The 19,103-nt window shown below is 39.1% G+C and overlaps 1 protein-coding gene across 1 annotated transcript; it reads left to right on the top strand.

Moving 5' to 3' along the window:
- Positions 1-3,808: 3,808 nt before the first annotated feature.
- Positions 3,809-4,270, top strand: Htd2 (hydroxyacyl-thioester dehydratase type 2). Its single transcript, XM_039103303.1, is given in 4 exon segments — positions 3,809-3,846; positions 3,848-3,944; positions 3,946-3,975; positions 3,977-4,270. Coding segments are annotated over 4 exon segments (459 nt in total).
- The last annotated feature ends 14,833 nt before the right edge of the window (positions 4,271-19,103 follow it).

A 19,103-nucleotide genomic window follows, 5' to 3' on the forward strand; every position in this document is an offset into this window, starting at 1 on the left:
AAGGTCAAGTAACATATAAAGGCAGACCAATGAGAATCACACCAGATTTCTCACCAGAGATTATGAAAGCCAGAAGATCCTGGACAGATGTCATACAGACCCTAAGAGAACACAAATGCCAGACCAGGCTACTATATCCAGTAAAACTATCAATCAACATTGAGGGAGATACCAAGATATTCCATGACAAAACCAAATTTACACAATATCTTTCTACAAATCCAGCTGTACAAAGGATCATCAATGGTAAAGCTCAACACAAGGAGGCAAGCTGCACCCTAGAAAAAGCAAGAGAGTAATTACCTTGCAACAAAACCAAAAAAAGAGAAGCAAGCAAACAGAATTCAACTTCAAAATATGAAAATAACAGGAAGCAACAATCACTATTCCTTAATATATTTCAATATCAACGGACTCAGTTACCCAATAAATAGACACAGATTAACAGCCTGGATACGTAAAGAGGACCCAGCATTTTGCTGCCCACACGAAACACACTTCAGAGACAAAGACAGACACCACTTCAGGGTAAAAGGCTGGAAAACCAATTTCCAATCAAATGGTCCGAAGAAGCAAGCTGGAGTAGTCATTCTAATATCGAATAAAATCAATTTTCAACAAAAAGTCATCCAAAAAGATACGGAAGATAAGAAAGGAAACTTGTTATTCATCAAGAGAAAAATCCACCAAGATAAGCTCTCAATCCTAAATATATATGCTGCAAATACAAGAGCACCTACATACATTAAAGAAACCTTACTATAGCTCAAAGTACACATTACATCTCACACTATAATAGTAGGAGATTTCAACACTCCACTCTCATCAATGGACAGATCATGGAAACAAAAATTAAACAGAGAAATAGAGAGACTAACAGAAGTTATGAAACAAGTAGACTTAACAGATATTTATAGAACATTCTATCCTAAAACAACACCTCATGGTGCCTTCTTCAAGGTGGACAATATAATTGGTCACAAGCAGGCCTCAACAGTTAGAGAAAGATAGAAATAATACCATGCGTCCTATCAGACCACCATGACAAAAGGCTGGTCTTCAATAACAACAATAAGGAAAGAAAACCCTCATATACATTGAAGTTGCACAATGCTTTACTCAATGATAACTTGGTCAAGTAAGTAATAAAGAAAGAAATTATAGACTTCTTAGAATTTAATGAAAATGAAGGTACAACATACCCAAACTTATGGGACTCAGTGAAAGCTGTGCTAAGAGGAAAAACTCATAGCTCTGAGTGCTTGCAAAAGAAACAGGAGAGAGCATGCATCAGCAGCTTGACAGCACACCTTAAAGCTCTAGAACAAAAAAGAAGCAAATAAGCCCAAGATGAGTAGAAGTAGGAAATAAACAAACTCAGGACTGAAATTAACCAAGTAGAAACAAAAAGGACTATACAAAGAATCAACAGAACCAAAAGCTGGTTCTTTGAGAAAATCAACAAGATGGATAAACCCTTACCCGACTAACCAGAGAGTGTGTCCAAATTAACAAAATCAGAATTGAAAAGGAAGACATAACAACAGAATCAGAGGAGGTTAAAAAATCATCAGATCCAACTACAAAAGCCTATATTAAAAAAACTTGAAAATCTGAAGGAAATTGACAATTTTCTAGACAAATACCAGGTAGCAATGTTAAATCAGGAACAGATAAACCATGTAAACAACTCCATAACTCCTAAAGAAATAGAAGCAGTCATTAAAAGTCTCCAAACCAAAAAAAGCCCAGGACCAGATAGGTTTAGTGCAGAATCCTATCAGACCTTCATAGAAGACCTCATAACAATACTGTCCAAACTATTCCACAAAAGAGAAACAGAGAGAGCACTACCATATTCCTTGTATTAAATCACAATTATTTTTATACCTAAAGCACACAAAGACCCAACAAAGAAAGAGAACTTCAGACCAATTTTCCTTATGAATATCGACTCAAAAATACTTAATAAATTCTTGCAAATAGATTCCAAGAACACATCAAACCGATCATCCATCATAATCAAGTTTGCTTCATCTCAGGTATGCAGGGATGGTTCAATATATGGAAAACCATCAACATAATCCACTATATAAATAAACTCAAAGAAAAATACCACATGATCATTTCATTAGATGCTGAGAAAGCATTTGACAAAATTCAATAACCCTTCATGATAAAAGTCCTGGAAATAACAGGAATTCAAGGCCCATACCTAAACAGAGTAAAAGCCACATACAGCAAACCTGTAACTAACATTAAACTAAATGGAGAGAAACTTGAAGCAATCTCACTAAAATCAGGGAATGCACAAGGCTGCCTACTCATTCCCTACGTATTCAATATAGCACTCAAAGTCTTAGCCAGAGCAATCAGACAACAGAAGAAAGTCAAAGGGATACAAATTGGAAAGGAAGAAGTCAAAATATCCCTATTTGTAGATGATATGACCGTATACTTAAGTGACACCAAAAGCTCCACCAGAGAACTACTAAGCCAAACACCTTCAGCAAAGTGTCTGGGTATAAAATTAACCCAAACAAATCAATATCCCTCCTGTACACAAAAGATAAACAGGCTGAGAAATAAACTAGGGAAACAACACCCTTCCTAATAGTCTTAAATAATATAAAATATCTCAGTGTGACTTTAACCAAGCAAGTGTAAGATCTATACGATAAGAACTTCAAGCCTCTGAAGAAAGAAATTGAAGAAGATCTCAGAAGATGGAAAGGTTTCCCATTCTCATGGAATGGCAGGATTCATATAGTAAAAATGGCCATTTGCCAAAAGCAACCTATAGATTCAATGCAATTCCCATCAAACTTATAAATCTAATTCTTCATAGAGTTAGAAAGAACAATTTGCAAATTCATCTGGAGTAACAAAAAACCCAGGATAGCTAAAACTATCCTCAACAATAAAAGAACTTCTGGGGGAATCACCATCCCTGATCTCAAGCAGTATTACAAAGCAAAAGTGATAAAAACTGCATGGTATTGGTACAGAGACGGTCAGATAGACCAGTGAATAGAATTGAAGACCCAGAAATGAACCCACACACCTATGGTTACTTGCTTTTTGACAAAGAAGTCAAAAACCAGCCAATGGAAAAAAGATAGCATTTTCACAAATGATGCTGGTTCAACTGGATGTCAGCATGTAGAAGAATGCAAATCAGTCCATTCTTATCACCCTGTACAAAGCTTAAGTCCAAGTGGATCAAGGACCTCCACATCAAACCAGATACACTCAAACTAATAGAAGAAAAAGTGGAGAAGCATCTCGAACACATGGGCACTGGAGAAAATTTCCTGAACAGAACACCAATGGCTTATGCTGTAAGATCAAGAAATGACAAATGGGGTCTCATAAAGCAACAAAGCTTCTGTAAGGCAAAGGACACTGTCATTAGGGCAAAAAGGCAAACTGGGCAAGCCCAGTTCAAATAGCTGCTTGTTCCAGCACTGAAAGACCTGTTTGGGGCTGATTTGGTGCTGTTTTATCTGTGGATGTTCTCACCTATAAATGAGAAGAAATTATCAACAATCTTGAGAATATGTAGCAGTGGTCTGGCCAAATTGTGGAGCTCCTTGACCTTGTTTGGAACCTGTAAAAGCAAGAAATGTGCCTCCAGAGTGATTCAGGTATCTTCCTTTCTCCTTGTATTATATGGCAATAGCAGGGAACAAATACTGGATTGTTGGTTCCAGACACCTCCACTCTCAACAGTGTATCTTTAGGTGTCTACACACTTTGGAAACAAGCAGGCTAAAGCCCATATTGATGACATTTGGAGATGCGTAAGATGTGGAGTGGGCTTCAGAAGAGACTGTGGCAACATCACTGGTCCCAATTTTTCACTATATATACATGAAATTTGGAGACGAGCAGAGCTCAGCAGAGCCTTCACACACTGGGATGTGGCTACAGAGTTAATTATGAGATATCAATCCTTTGCACTTAAGTGAAGACTTTTGAAAAACACATCAAGTTTAGAAAGATAATTTTGCATGGAGCTTCGGTAAGTGGACTTATTTCAGCTTTTCTGGGCACAAAAATGCTTGGGTCAGGCTGTGTGTTTCTTTCCCAGGAATTTAAATTCCCAGTTCCTTTATATATTGGAGAAGTGGTTTTAGCATCGGCAGAAGTGGAAAGGTTGAAGCAGTCTGTTGCTGTTGTTGCAGTGTCCTGTTGTGTAATAGAAAGTAGGAAGAAAGTTATGGAAAGCTGGGTTAAAGTTATGTTCCCAGGAGCTCCTAGATCCTGAAACACAAATGTAAAGTTATACATTCAAAAACCAGTGCTCTTGATGTCAAATGACTTGTGGGCAGGTGGGCTGTTGGTCTTCATGAAGGCATGCTGGTACACCCAGAAACCTTGTGTGGGAGAGGAGATTTCCAGATTTGAGCATGGTTTTACAGACTTAAATATGTGCATGATCTCATCATCTATTGAGGTTTGCATTTTTTCTAAATAAAAAAAATTGAGAGAGGCTGGAGAGATGGCTTATCAGTTAAGATCACAGGCTGCTCTTCCAGAGAATCTGGGTTTAATTCCTAGTACTCACATGGTGGCTCACAACCATATGTAACTCCAGTTTCAGGTGATCCAACAATTTTCTGGCCTATGCTGAAACTACATGTATGTGGTACACAGACATCCATGCAGGCAAAATATAAATACAATAACAATAAAATAAAATCTTTTTAAATTGAAAAAGAAATCAAGTAGGATATAACACTACGTCCATTGTGAACTAGCAGGACAGAACTTCTAGCTTGAGATTCATCAGAAGTAATGATTTCCCCAAAATTGTAATGTCACTTCACTGCAGAAGCAGGACCAAGTCCCAGGTAGAAACCCATTTTTTTCCTGCTTTATAATGCTATTCCTTCCATTATTAAAACTAAAGTCAGGGTTATCTTCTGAATACATTTCTTTAAATTATTTTTATTATTTAATGTATATGGATGTTTGGCTTGCATGTATGTCTGTGCACCTCATGCATCCCTGCCTTACAGAGACCAGGAGTGGGTGTTGATCCATGCGGCTGAAGGTACCTTTGTTTGTGAGTCACCATGTGTGAACAGAGAATTAACCTTGGGTCCTTTGTAAGAATTAAAGGTACCCTTAACTACTGAACCATCTCTCAAGCCCTGTTTTAAGAACATAATCATGTAGATTTGTAACTATCTTCCAAAAGTTGTGCCCATTTTTCTAAAAAGTACTTTGCTTAGTGTTTTTTCTTGCTGAAAAGAAGGAAGGAATTAAAGTGAATGATTCTGCATTCATTTTCCACACAAGTTATTTGAAACCTTTTTTTCTTGCTGTATCATTCAAAGGGTATATGAAAAGTGACTGTGTTCATGTGACATTTTATTTAAGTCTCTCAACCAACAGAAATCTGACAGCTATTCATTTATATTTTGACATGATTATTGAGAAAATCACCAATCTAAGTTATTACACAAAATGGTGCATGACAGGTATGTGATTGAGGATCTTCCCTATAAAATGAAGATTGGAAAGAGAAACACAGGAAAAGAAAATTAAATAGTCTTTACTTGATGCTGCCTTTCTTATTTAATTTTTGACAATGGGACTTTAACCCAGTGCCTTCTGTATGCTAAGCACATTGTCCAAACTGAGCTACAACTATAGGTATGTCACATTGTTACATTGTTTTTTTAACCTTTCAGGTTCAAATGAAGCAGAAATGAAGAAACACCATGACTTTATGAGGCTTATAGAGAAAAGCTGATTTCCTGATACTAGACTATATCACATGCTTTGTGGAGTTTTCTTATAGTATCACATTTTGACTTGATAGCATCATCTGCAAGTATATCTAATGTTTTCATTATATGGATAATATATGGATAATGAAGCTAAGGACTCAGAAGTTTAGCCACTTTTCTAAGTTGGTTGTGTGAATTTTTCTGAGGAGATGTGAGTAAAGTGGACTCACCCCAGGTAAGGTAACAAGTGACATGATTGTAGAACCACATTGAGCTTGTAGAACCAGTGAGTGTTCCTGGATGTCACTTAAAGAAACAGGGGTCAGAGGTCACTTACGGGATCAAAAGCATCTTCTCAAGGCTACAACCAAGCAAAAGATTATCTCCTAGTAACTTGCAATTGTCATATATTGTTGTCATATATTGAGAGGGCCTTGTGGGACCATCTCCACTAGCAGCCATTAATTGTTTTTGGCTTTCAGAAAGTGTGTGGCCCTAAGTTCCTTTCATTTCAAAGAAGGAAAATAGATGGGACAAATCTTATGCAGGTCTAGTGTGGGAACTAAAAGCTTCTGACAGTTCAAGGGACAATGGCCATGTACAACAGAGTTTAATTCAATCCCAGGTCTATTACCAGAAAAAAAGTGGCATGGAGGATGGGGCAGGCTGGAGAGGTGGCTCAGCATTCAAGAACACTGGTTGCCTTTCCAAAGGACTCAGGTTCAAAGTCCCAGAACTGCTTATGGTTTGTAACCCCAGCTCCCTGGGATCAGATGGCTTCTTATGGCCTCCACAGATACTATAAGCAAATGGTATACAAGTAAATACAGAGACAAAACACTTGTACATATAAATAAAACTAAAACAACTTAAAAATAATTTGTGTTTTGAAAGTTGTGCACCTGGAAAAGAAAGTTAGTAACACTGGGACATTCTTAGCAAGGCCAATTATTGAATAATTCATAAAAATATCTGAACTTACAGTTATACCCAGAATACATAGCATTTTTTCATGTATTAGAACTATGGAAAGATGTCATAGATAAGAAAGTAGCTATAGTCATTAGATAGGTGTGTCATTCTTTATTTGGATAAGGTAGATAAGCATTATGATCAGGAAAATAACTTGAAATAACTTCTCTCATATTTGTTGTATTTTGACAATATTCTAGGTGGCCTTGAAGCCTTGGTAATAAAGAAATTGTTCTTCTGTGGTTGTATGAATTCCCAGGAGATTTCAGAGGTCTTTATTGTTAAGTTGGAAAACTCATGAGGTTTTTGGTGGATACTGGGAAAATTTTTATTATTAATATTAAGGTGAGCCTGATTTAAAGTTCTCATTTATATTAATATAAAAATTGTGAATAAGTGAGTTCTCTTCTTCACACTTCAAATTTTTTGGGATTGGTATAAAGCAGTATAACTCAAATGAAAAGAGGGCAAGGAGGATCTAGGAATGACATTTCAATTATGTGTCTATAGGAAGCTTGATAGTTAGGCTGTGAGCTGGGGAGTTTCAGACATGGAGAAGATGACATTGGCAATGTGTTGCATTGGGCAGTGGGTTTCCCCTGACATGATAATGACTAGCCATGAAATGACTGCCAGTCTCCAAAGTCTGCACAAATAACTCTCACTGATGCTTGTCAGACAGAGAAATGCAGAGGACATGTGGTCTGGGAATCCACACATTTCCATTCTCATTTCATTTCTTTTCAAAACACTCTGGCAGCTGAAGGTGAAAAGGCTGACCTGTGATGCTGCTTTGGAGGTTCACAGGTGCTATGTGCAGCAGGGTTTGAAGCAAGCTCCTTGTGGACAGTACTTCAAGGTGGACTCTCTTGGGTATGTGGAGACACATCTCATCCATCATTATAGAGGTGTTGCTGTTTTTGCTGTTCAACCACAGGAAGGCAGCTTGCATAAAATTGCCTGATGCCTGCATTCTAACCTTTCCTTCCTTTGTGCCTCTTTGATTTCCATTCCTCTTCCTCTTTTTCCTCCCCATGAACTCCCCTCTTCCTCCCTCCCTCCCTCCTTTCGTCCCTCCCTCCCTTCCTTCCTCCCTCTCTCCCTCTGTCTCTTTTTGTCTCTGTCTCTCTCTGTCTCTCGCTGTCTCTCTCTGTCTCTGTCTCTCTCTGTCTCCCTCTGTCTCTGTCTCTGTCTCTGTCTCTGTTTCTCTCTCTCTCTCTCTCTCTCCCTCTCTCTCTCTCTCTCTCTCTCCCTCCCTCTCTCTCTCTTTCTCTCGCTCCATTCTTTTTTCTTGATAGTAACTCTAGCTAGGGCTGTTGCTGACCTCCTATGGGGTCAAAAATCACCTTCAACTTCCAATGCTTTCACTTCTGAGAAGTGTTGGGATTATAATTCTATGCCACTATGTTATTTTTTTTAAATTGAAAATATTCTTTCCTCATACAATATATCTTTGTTTTAGATTCTCATCCCATTATTCCTTCTAGATTCTTCACTCTAGACCTATTCTTACCTCTGAATCAACTCACTTTTTGTTTTTCATTAGAAAAGAACAGGCTTCTAAAAGATAACAACCAAACATGAAAAAGTAAAATATTAGAAGATAAAGCAAAAACCAACCCATTGAAGATGGACAAGGCAACCTAACAGAAAGAAAAGACTGCCAGGAGCTGGCCCAAGAACCAGAGACCAATTAGATCATACACTTAGAAGTCCCACAAAAACACTAAACTGGAAGCCATAATACATACTCAGAGGACCTGATGAGTGTAGGCCTTGTTTTTGCCTCTTAACTTTCTATGAGTTCATATGAACCTTGCTTAGTTAATTCAGAGGGCCTTGTTTCCTGGTGTCTCTATAACCCCTGCCTCATATTCTTTCTGCCTCCTCTTCTGCAGGTTTCCTTGAGCTCTAAGGGGAATTGAGGGAGATGTCCCATACCTTTTAGAGCAGTGTGTAACAAGGACTTTCTCAGCATCATGTTTAGCTATCAGTCTTTGCAACTCTTCTGATCTAGTGCAGGACAGCAACACTTCTGATCTGTTGCAGGACAGAAGGAAGCTTCTCTGATAATGGGTGATAAGGCACTGATGTGTATGACTCTAGCAGTGTGTCTTTAGGAGCCATATTTTTCTTACTTGTTTTTAGGGACCCTAATTTCCTGGGCTATATAGACTCTGGTTCTTGGTCACCCAAACAGGGTTGGGTATGGGTTTCATCTCAAGGAGTGGACCTTAAGTCAAATCAGACACTGGTTGGTTACTCTGACAAGCTTTGTGCCACCATATTTTCTGGCATATTTTGTAGGAAGGACAGATTATAGATCAAAGGTTTTGTGGCTGGATTGGTGTTTATGTTTCTTGTTCAGAAGTCTGCAGAGTAATTTTCTTTACCAAAACAATAGAATGGGTTAAATGCTCCATGAAGACACCAGTTTGACTTCTTCATGTTCATTGAGCTATGTGAGTGTTGTATTTGGTAATCAGGTCCTGCTGTTAGTTTGTGGAGAGAAGCCCTTTGTCTTAACAATGAGCTGTTTGGGGATTTCCCCTGGATCCTTTGGCCAACAACTCAAATGAGTATAATCCAGTCTCAGTAATCCAAGATTTCTTTGCTGACAATAAAATGGCTTTTGGGACACTGTTTCATCAATTATTCAGAGACTTCATTAGTATTTTTTCAGATATCTTATATATTTCAATATTTTAATAACTTTCCACTGCACTAGGCCTAAATATCATCCTTCAAATGCCCCTCAATTCCAGCTGTCTCACCACATTTTTTCCTCAATCCTTGCTCCCCTCATCCTTCCCACCTGAACCATCTGTTCCCATGCCTACTCACCCACATTCCACATGTAAAGTCTATTTTCCTTTCCAGGGTGATCCATGTGTTCCCCTTAGTTCTTTCTGTACCTATCCTCTCTGGGTCTAAAGATTGTTGGGTAGTTATCATTTATTTAATGGCTAATATCTACATATAAGTGAACACATATTGTACTTACCATTCTGGGTCTGTGTTACCTCACTTAGGATGATTTTTTTTTTAGTTTCATCAACTGTTCATAGATATGTACATTCATATCTTTTTTATTTTTTATTTTTTATATTTATTTTTTATTTACCATACATGTCTTTCACTTTCTTGATAAGAGTTACCCTGAAATATTATTCGAAGCTATTTTGAAATGTATTGCTTCCGATTTCTTTTTCAATCCTTTTGTCATTTATATATAGAAGAACTGCTGACTTTTGTTAATTTTATATTGAGGTACTTTGCTGAATGTGTTTACTGTAGGAGCTTGCAAGTGAAATTTCTTTTTGTGTCACTGATCTATCACAATATCTGCAGGCAGAGATACTTCGACTTCTCCCTTTCCAGTTTTTATCCTCTCATCTCCTTCAGCTCTCTTATTGCTCTAGCTAAGATTTCAAGTACTATATTGAATAGGTGTGGTGGCAGTGGGTAGCCTGATCTTGTTCCTGATTTTAGTTGAATTGCTTTGAGTTTCTCTCCATTTAATTTGATGTTAGCTATAGGCTTCCTAAAACTGTATTATGTGTAAGTATGACTCTTGTATCCCTACCCTCACAAGGACTTTTATGAAGCCATGTTGAATTTTTGACAAGGACCCTTTTTGCTGCTAATGAGATGATCATGTGGATTTTATCTTTCATTTTTTTATGGTAGATTACATTTATTGATTTATGTATGGCAAATCATCACTGAATCTCTGGGATGAAGCCTACATGAATGTGGTGTGTGATCTTTTTGATATTTTCTTGGATTCTCTTTGCAAATATTTATTGTGTATTTTTGTGTGTATGTTCATAAGGGAATTTGTTCTGTACTTTTCTTTCTTTGTTGGGTCTTTATGTGGTTTGGGTATCAAAATAACTCTGGTCCCATGAAATTGTTTCTTTTTTTGTGGGATAATTTGAGAAATATTGGCTTAACTCTTCTTTGACATCTGGTAGAATTCTATCTTAAAACCATTCAGCCCTGATGCTTCTTTTGTTGGGATATTTTAATGATGACTTCTATTTCACTAGAGGGTTGTAGATCTACTTAAATTGTTTATTTGGTCTTGATTTAAATACCATGTTGACACAATTATTCATTTCTTTTCAAGTTTCCAATTTGATGAAGTACAGAGGCTTTTAATTTAATGTATGTCCTTATGATTTTCTGGATTTCCAGTGTGATTTTTTATCTCCATTTCCATTTCTGAGTTTGTTAATTTAGATATTCTGTTTCTGAATTTAATATATTTGAATAAGGGTTTGTTAATTTTGGTGGTTTTCTCAAAGAACCAACTCTTTGTTTCATTGGTTCTATGTTTGTTTTCTCTGTTTTTATTTTATTGATTTCATTCCTGAGTTTGATTATTTCCTGCCAACTACTTTTTTAAAGCATAATTTCTTCTTTTTGTTTTAGAGCTTTCAAGTGTGCTGTTAAGTTATTAATATGAGATCTCTTCAAGTTTTTTTAAATGTAGATACTTAGTACTACAAGTTTACCTCTTAGACTGCTATCATTGTGCTTCATAAGTTTGTGTTTGATATGCATTCATTTTCCTTCTGTTCTAGAAAATCTTTAATTTATGCCTTGACCCACTTTTTATTCAGTAGAAAGGTGTTCGGTTTTCATAACTTTGGAAGCTGTCTGTTGCTTCTTTGCTGATATCCAGCTTTAATTTTTGGTGATCTGATAGGATGCTAAGAGCTATTTCAAATTTCTTGTATCTTTCAAGACTAGCTTTATGTTCAACTATATAGTCAGTTTAGGAGAAAGCTTACTGATATGCAGAGAAGAGGTTTATTCTTTTGTGTTTGGAAGAAATTTTCTGTAAATATGTTAGGTCCACTTTATTATATCTGTTAGTTCTAGTATTTCCCAGACTAATTTTTGACTGGATGATCTTTCCATTGGTGAAAGTGGGTTATTGAAGTATCTCACTATCAGGGTTTGAGAATCAATATGTGCCTTAATCTGTTATAGTGTTTCTTTTACAGGCTTTGGTTCCCTTGTCTTTGAGGTATAGATGTTAAGATTTGAAATGCTATCTTGGTGAATTTTTTCTTTTTTTTAAATTTGCATTGTCTAACTTTATTTTTTTTGTATATAAATCAATTTTATTTTAATGGCTATATTAATTTCTTTTTTTTATTAACTTGAGTATTTCTTATATACATTTCGAGTGTTATTCCCTTTCCCGGTTTCCGGGCAAACATCCCCCTCCCCCCTCCCCTTCCTTATGGGTGTTCCCCTCCCAACCCTCCCCCCAATGCCGCCCTCCCCCCCATAGTCTAGTTCACTGGGGGTTCAGTCTTAGCAGGACCCAGGGCTTCCCCTTCCACTGGTGCTCTTACTAGGATATTCATTGCTACCTATGAGGTCAGAGTCCAGGGTCAGTCCATGTATAGTCTTTGGGTAGGGGCTTAGTCCCTGGAAGCTCTGGTTGCTTGGCACTGTTGTACTTTTGGGGTCTCAAGCACCTTCAAGCTCTTCCAGTTCTTTCTCTGATTCCTTCAACGGGGGACCTATTCTCAGTACAGTGGTTTGCTGCTGGCATTCGCGTCTGTGTTTGCTGTATTCTGGCTGTGTCTCTCAGGAGCGATCTACATCCGGCTCCTGTCGGTCTGCACTTCTTTGCTTCATCCATCTTGTCTAATTGGGTGGCTGTATATGTATGGGCCACATGTGGGGCAGGCTCTGAATGGGTGTTCCTTCAGTCTCTGTTTTAATCTTTGCCTCTCCCTTCCCTGCCAAGGGTATTCTTTTACCTCATTTAAAGAAGGAGTGAAGCATTCACATTTTGATCATCCGTCTTAAGTTTCATTTGTTCTAGGGATCTAGGGTAATTCAAGCATTTGGGCTAATAGCCACTTATCAATGAGTGCATACCATGTATGTCTTTCTGTGATTGGGTTAGCTCACTCAGGATGATATTTTCCAGTTCCAACCATTTGCCTACGAATTTCATAAACTCGTTGTTTTTGATAGCTGAGTAATATTCCATTGTGTAGATGTACCACATTTTCTGTATCCATTCCTCTGTTGAAGGGCATCTGGGTTCTTTCCAGTTTCTGGCTATTATAAATAAGGCTGCGATGAACATAGTGGAGCACGTGTCTCTTTTATATGTTGAGGCATCTTTTGGGTATATGCCCAAGAGAGGTATAGCTGGATCCTCATGCAGTTCAATGTCCAATTTTCTGAGGAACCTCCAGACTGATTTCCAGAATGGTTGCACCAGTCTGCAATCCCACCAACAATGGAGGAGTGTTCCTCTTTCTCCACATCCTCGCCAGCATCTGCTGTCACCTGAGTTTTTGATCTTAGCCAATCGCACTGGTGTGAGGTGAAATCTCAGGGTTGTTTTGATTTGCATTTCCCTTATGACTAAAGATGTTGAACATTTCTTTAGGTGTTTCTCAGCCATTTGGCATTCCTCAGCTGTGAATTCTTTGTTTAGCTCTGAACCCCATTTTTTAATAGGGTTATTTGTCTCCCTGCGGTCTAACTTCTTGAGTTCTTTGTATATTTTGGATATAAGGCCTCTATCTGTTGTAGGATTGGTAAAGATCTTTTCCCAATCTGTTGGTTGCCGTTTGTCCTATCCACAGTGTCCTTTGCCTTACAGAAGCTTTGCAGTTTTATGAGATCCCATTTGTCGATTCTTGATCTTAGAGCGTAAGCCATTGGTGTTTTGTTCAGGAAATTTTTTCCAGTGCCCATGTGTTCCAGATGCTTCCCTAGTTTTTCTTCTATTAGTTTGAGTGTGTCTGGTTTGATGTGGAGGTCCTTGATCCACTTGGACTTAAGCTTTGTACAGGGTGATAAGCATGGATCAATCTGCATTCTTCTACATGTTGCCCTCCAGTTGAACCAGCACCATTTGCTGAAAATGCTATCTATTTTCCATTGGATGGTTTTGGCTCCTTTGTCAAAAATCAAGTGACCATAGGTGTGTGGGTTCATTTCTGGGTCTTCAATTCTACTCCATTGGTCTATCTGTCTGTCTCTGTACCAATACCATGCAGTTTTTATCACTATTGCTCTGTAATACTGCTTGAGTTCAGGGATAGTGATTCCCCCTGAAGTCCTTTTATTGTTGAGGATAGCTTTAGCTATCCTGGGTTTTTTGTTATTCCAGATGAATTTGCAAATTGTTCTGTCTAACTCTTTGAAGAATTGGATTGGTATTTTGATGGGGATTGCATTGAATCTGCAGATTGCTTTTGGTAAAATGGCCATTTTTACTAAATTAATCCTGCCAATCCATGAGCATGGGAGATCTTTCCATCTTCTGAGGTCTTCTTCAATTTCTTTCCTCAGTGTCTTGAAGTTCTTATTGTACAGATCTTTTACTTGCTTGGTTAAAGTGACACCGAGGTACTTTATATTATTTGGGTCTATTATGAAGGGTGTCGTTTCCCTAATTTCTTTCTCGGCTTGTTTCTCTTTTGTATAGAGGAAGGCAACTGATTTATTTGAGTTAATTTTATACCCAGCCACTTTGCTGAAGTTGTTTATCAGCTTTAGTAGTTCTCTGGTGGAACTTTTGGGATCACTTAAATATACTATCATATCATCTGCAAATAGTGATATTTTCACCTCTTCTTTTCCGATCTGTATCCCCTTGATCTCCTTTTGTTGTCTGATTGCTCTGGCTAGAACTTCAAGAACTATATTGAATAAGTAGGGAGAGAGTGGGCAGCCTTGTCTAGTCCCTGATTTTAGTGGGATTGCTTCAATTTTCTCTCCATTTAGTTTAATGTTAGCAACTGGTTTGCTGTATATGGCTTTTACTATGTTTAGGTATGGGCCTTGAATTCCTATTCTTTCCAGGACTTTTATCATGAAGGGTTATTGAATTTTGTCAAATGCTTTCTCAGCATCTAATGAAATGATCATGTGGTTCTGTTCTTTCAGTTTATTTATATAATGGATCACGTTGATGGTTTTCCGTATATTAAACCATCCCTGCATGCCTGGGATGAAGCCTACTTGATCATGGTGGATGATTGTTTTGATGTGCTCTTGAATTCGGTTTGCCAGAATTTTGTTGGGTATTTTTGCGTCGATATTCATAAGGGAAATTGGTTTGAAGTTCTCTTTCTTTGTTGTGTCTTTGTGTGGTTTAGGTATAAGAGTAATTGTGGCTTCGTAGAAGGTACTCGGTAGTGATCCATCTGTTTCAATTTTGTGGAATAGTTTGGATAACATTGGTATGAGGTCTTCTATGAAGGTTTGATAGAATTCTGCACTAAACCCGTGTGGACCTGGGCTCTTTTTGGTTGGGAAACCTTTAATGACTGCTTCTATTTCCTTAGGAGTTATGGGGTTGTTTAACTGGTTTATCTGTTCCTGATTTAACTTCGGTACCTGGTATCTGTCTAGGAAATTGTCCATTTCCTGAAGATTTTCAACTTTGGTGAATATAGGTTTTTATAGTAAGATCTGATGATTTTTTGAATTTCCTCTGAATCTGTAGTTATGTTTCCTTTTTCGTTTCTGATTTTGTTAATTTGGACGCACTCTCTGTGTCCTCTCGTTAGTCTGGCTAAGGGTCTATCTATCTTGTTGATTTTCTCAAAGAACCAACTTTTGGTTCTGTTGATTCTTTCTATGGTCCTTTTTGTTTCTACTTGGTTGATTTCAGCTCTGAGTTTGATTATTTCCTGCCTTCTACTCCTCCTGGGTGTATTTGCTTCTTTTTGTTCTAGAGCTTTTAGGTGTGCTGTCAAGCTGCTGACATATGCTCTTTCCTGTTTCTTTCTGCAGGCACTCAGCGCTATGAGTTTTCCTCTTAGCACAGCTTTCATTGTGTCCCATAACTTTGAGTATGTTGTAACTTCATTTTCATTAAATTCTAAAAAGTTCTTAATTTCTTTCTTTATTTCTTCCTTGACCTGTTTATCATTGAGTAGAGCATTTTTCAATTTCCACGTGTATGTGGGCATTCTTCCCTTATTGTTGTTGAAGACCAGTTTTAGGCCGTGGTGGTCCGATAGCATGCATGGGATTATTTCTATCTTTCTGTACCTGTTGAGGCCCGTTTTTTGACCAATTATATGGTCAATTTTGGAGAAAGTACCATGAGGAGCTGAGAAGAAGGTATATCCTTTTGCTTTAGGATAGAATGTTCTATAAATATCCGTTAAGTCCATTTGGCTCATGACTTCTCTTAGTCTGTCTACATCACTGTTTAATTTCTGTTTCCATGATCTGTCCATTGATGAGAGTGGGGTGTTGAAATCTCCCACTATTATTGTGTGAGGTGCAATGTGTGTTTTGAGCTTTAGTAAGGTTTCTTTTACGTATGTAGGTGCCCTTGTATTTGGGGCATAGATATTTAGGATTGAGAATTCATCTTGGTGGATTTTTCCTTTGATGAATATGAAGTGTCCTTCCTTATCTTTTTTGATGACTTTTAGTTGAAAAATGATTTTATTTGATATTAGAATGGCTACTCCAGCTTGCTTCTTCTGACCATTTGCTTGGAAAGTTGTTTTCCAGCCTTTCACTCTGAGGTAGTGTCTGTCTTTGTCTCTGAGGTGTGTTTCCTGTAGGCAGCAGAATGCAAGGTCCTCGTTGAGTATCCAGTTTGTTAATCTATGTCTTTTTTTTGGGGAGTTGAGGCCATTGATATTGAGAGATATTAAGGAATAGTGATTATTTCTTCCTGTTATATTCATATTTGAATGTGAGGTTATGTTTGTGTGCTTTCACTCTCTTTGTTTTGTTGCCAAGACGATTAGTTTCTTGCTTCTTCTAGGGTATAGCTTGCCTCCTTATGTTGGGCTTTACCATTTATTATCCTTTGTAGTGCTGGATTTGTAGAAAGATATTGTGTAAATTTGGTTTTGTCATGGAATATCTTGGTTTCTCCATCTATGTTAATTGAGAGTTTTGCAGGATACAGTAACCTGGGCTGGCATTTGTGTTCTCTTAGGGTCTGTATGACATCAGTCCAGGATCTTCTGGCCTTCATAGTTTCTGGCGAGAAGTCTGGTGTGATTCTGATAGGTCTGCCTTTATATGTTACTTGACCTTTTTCCCTTACTGCTTTTAATATTCTTTCTTTATTTTGTGCGTTTGGTGTTTTGACAATTATGTGACGGGTGGTGTTTCTTTTCTGGTCCAATCTATTTGGAGTTCTGTAGGCTTCTTGTATGTCTGTGGGTATCTCTTTCTTTAGGTTAGGGAAGTTTTCTTCTATGATTTTGTTCAAGATATTTACTGGTTCTTTGAGCTGGGAGTCTTCACTCTCTTCTATACCTATTATCCTTAGGTTTGATCTTCTCATTGAGTCCTGGATTTCCTGTAAGTTTTGGACCAGTAGCTTTTTCTGCTTTACATTATCTTTGACAGTTGAGTCAATGATTTCTATGGAATCTTCTGCTCCCGAGATTCTCTCTTCCATCTCCTTTATTCTGTTGGTGAAGCTTGTATCTACAGCTCCTTGTCTCTTCTTTTGGTTTTCTATATCCAGGGTTGTTTCCATGTGTTCTTTCTTGATTGCTTCTATTTCCATTTTTAATTCCTTCAACTGTTTGATTGTGTTTTCCTGGAATTCTTTCAGGGATTTCTGTGATCCTTTCAGGGATTTTTGCGTTTCCTCTCTGTAGGCTTCTACTTGTTCTCTAAGTGAGTTCTTCACGTCTTTCTTGAAGTCGTCCAGCATCATGATCAAATATGATTTTGAAACTAGATCTTGCTTTTCTGGTGTGTTTGGATATTCCATGTTTGTTTTGGTGGGAGAATTGGGCTCCGATGATGCCATGTAGTCTTGGTTTCTGTTGCTTGGGTTCCTGCGCTTGCCTCTCTCCATCAGATTATCTCTAGTGTTACTTTGTTCTGCTATTTCTGACAGTGGCTAGACTGTCCTATTAGCCTGTGTGTCAGGAGTGCTGTAGACCTGTTTTCCTCTCTTTCAGTCAGTTATGGGGACAGAGTGTTCTGCTTTCGGGCATGTAGTTTTTCCTCTCTACAGGTCTTCAGCTGTTCTTGTGGGCCTGTGTCTTGAGTTCACCAGGCAGCTTTCTTGCAGCAGAAAAGTTGGTCTTACCTGTGGTCCCGAGGCTCAAGTTCGCTCGTGGGGTGCTGCCCAGGGGCTCTCTGCAGCGGCAGCAACCAGGAAGACCTGTGCTGCCCCTTCCGGGAGCTTCAGTGCACCAGGGTTCCAGATGGTCTTTGGCTTTTTCCTCTGGCGTCTGAGATGTGTGCACAGAGAGCAGTCTCTTCTGGTTTCCCAGGCTTGTCTGCCTCTCTGAAGGTTTAGCTCTCCCTCCCAAGGGATTTGGGTGCAGAGAACTGTTTATCTGGTCTGTTTCCTTCAGGTTCTGGTGGTGTCTCAGGCAGGGGTCCTGTCGCTCCTGGGCCCTCTCCCACGGGAGCCCAGAGGCCTTATACAGTTTCCTCTTGGGCCAGGGATGTGGGCAGGGGTGGGCAGTGTTGGTGGTCTCTTCTGCTCTGCAGCCTCAGGAGTGCCCACCTGACCAGGTGGTGAGGTCTCTTTCCCACGTGGTCTGGGTGCAGAGAGCTGCTGCGGGTCGGGATCCGCGGGCGTGGGACCTCCGGCAAACACAGGACGTGCCCGGTCCTAGATGAACTCTGCCTCTGTGTGTCCTGATCTCACCAGGCAGCTCTCTTGCAGCAGACAAGTTGGTCTTACCTGTGGTCCCGAGGCTCAAGTTTGCTCGCGTGGTGCTGTCTAAGGGCTCTCTGCGGTGGCAGCAACCAGGAAGACCTGTGCCACCTCTTCCGGGAGCTTCAGTGCACCAGGGTTCCAGATGGCCTTTGGTGTTTTCCTCTGGCGTCCGAGATGTATGTACAGAGAGCAGTCTCTTCTGGTTTCCCAGGCTTGTCTGCCTCTCTGAAGGTTCAGCTCTCCCTCCCACGGGATTTGGGTGCAGAGAACTCTTTATCCGGTCTGTTTCCCTCAGGTTCTGGCGGTGTCTCAGGCAGGGGTCCTGACGCTCCTGGGCCCTCCCCCACGGGAGCCCAGAGGCCTTATACAGTTTCCCTTTGGGCCAGGGATGTGGGCAGGGGTGGGTAGTGTTGGTAGTCTCTTCCGCTCTGCAGCCTCAGGAGTCCCCACCTGACCAGGCGGTCGGGTCTCTCTCCCACGGTGTCTGGGAGCAGAGAGCTGCTGCGGGCCGGTTGAATTTTTTCTTTCATGAAGATGTAGTGTCCTTCCCCATCTCTTCTAGTTACTCTTTTTAATTAGGTTTGATGTCTATTTTGTTAAACAATCAAATGGCTATGCAAGCTTGCTTCTTAGGCTCACTTTCTTAGAATATTTTTTTTAATATTCTACCACAAGATAATGTCTGCCCTTGATGTTGATATGTGTTCTTGGATGCAGCAGAGGGATGGATA

The sequence above is a fragment of the Rattus norvegicus genome, chromosome 2, assembly GCF_036323735.1.
Source record: "Rattus norvegicus strain BN/NHsdMcwi chromosome 2, GRCr8, whole genome shotgun sequence".
Classification (NCBI taxonomy): domain Eukaryota; kingdom Metazoa; phylum Chordata; class Mammalia; order Rodentia; family Muridae; genus Rattus; species Rattus norvegicus.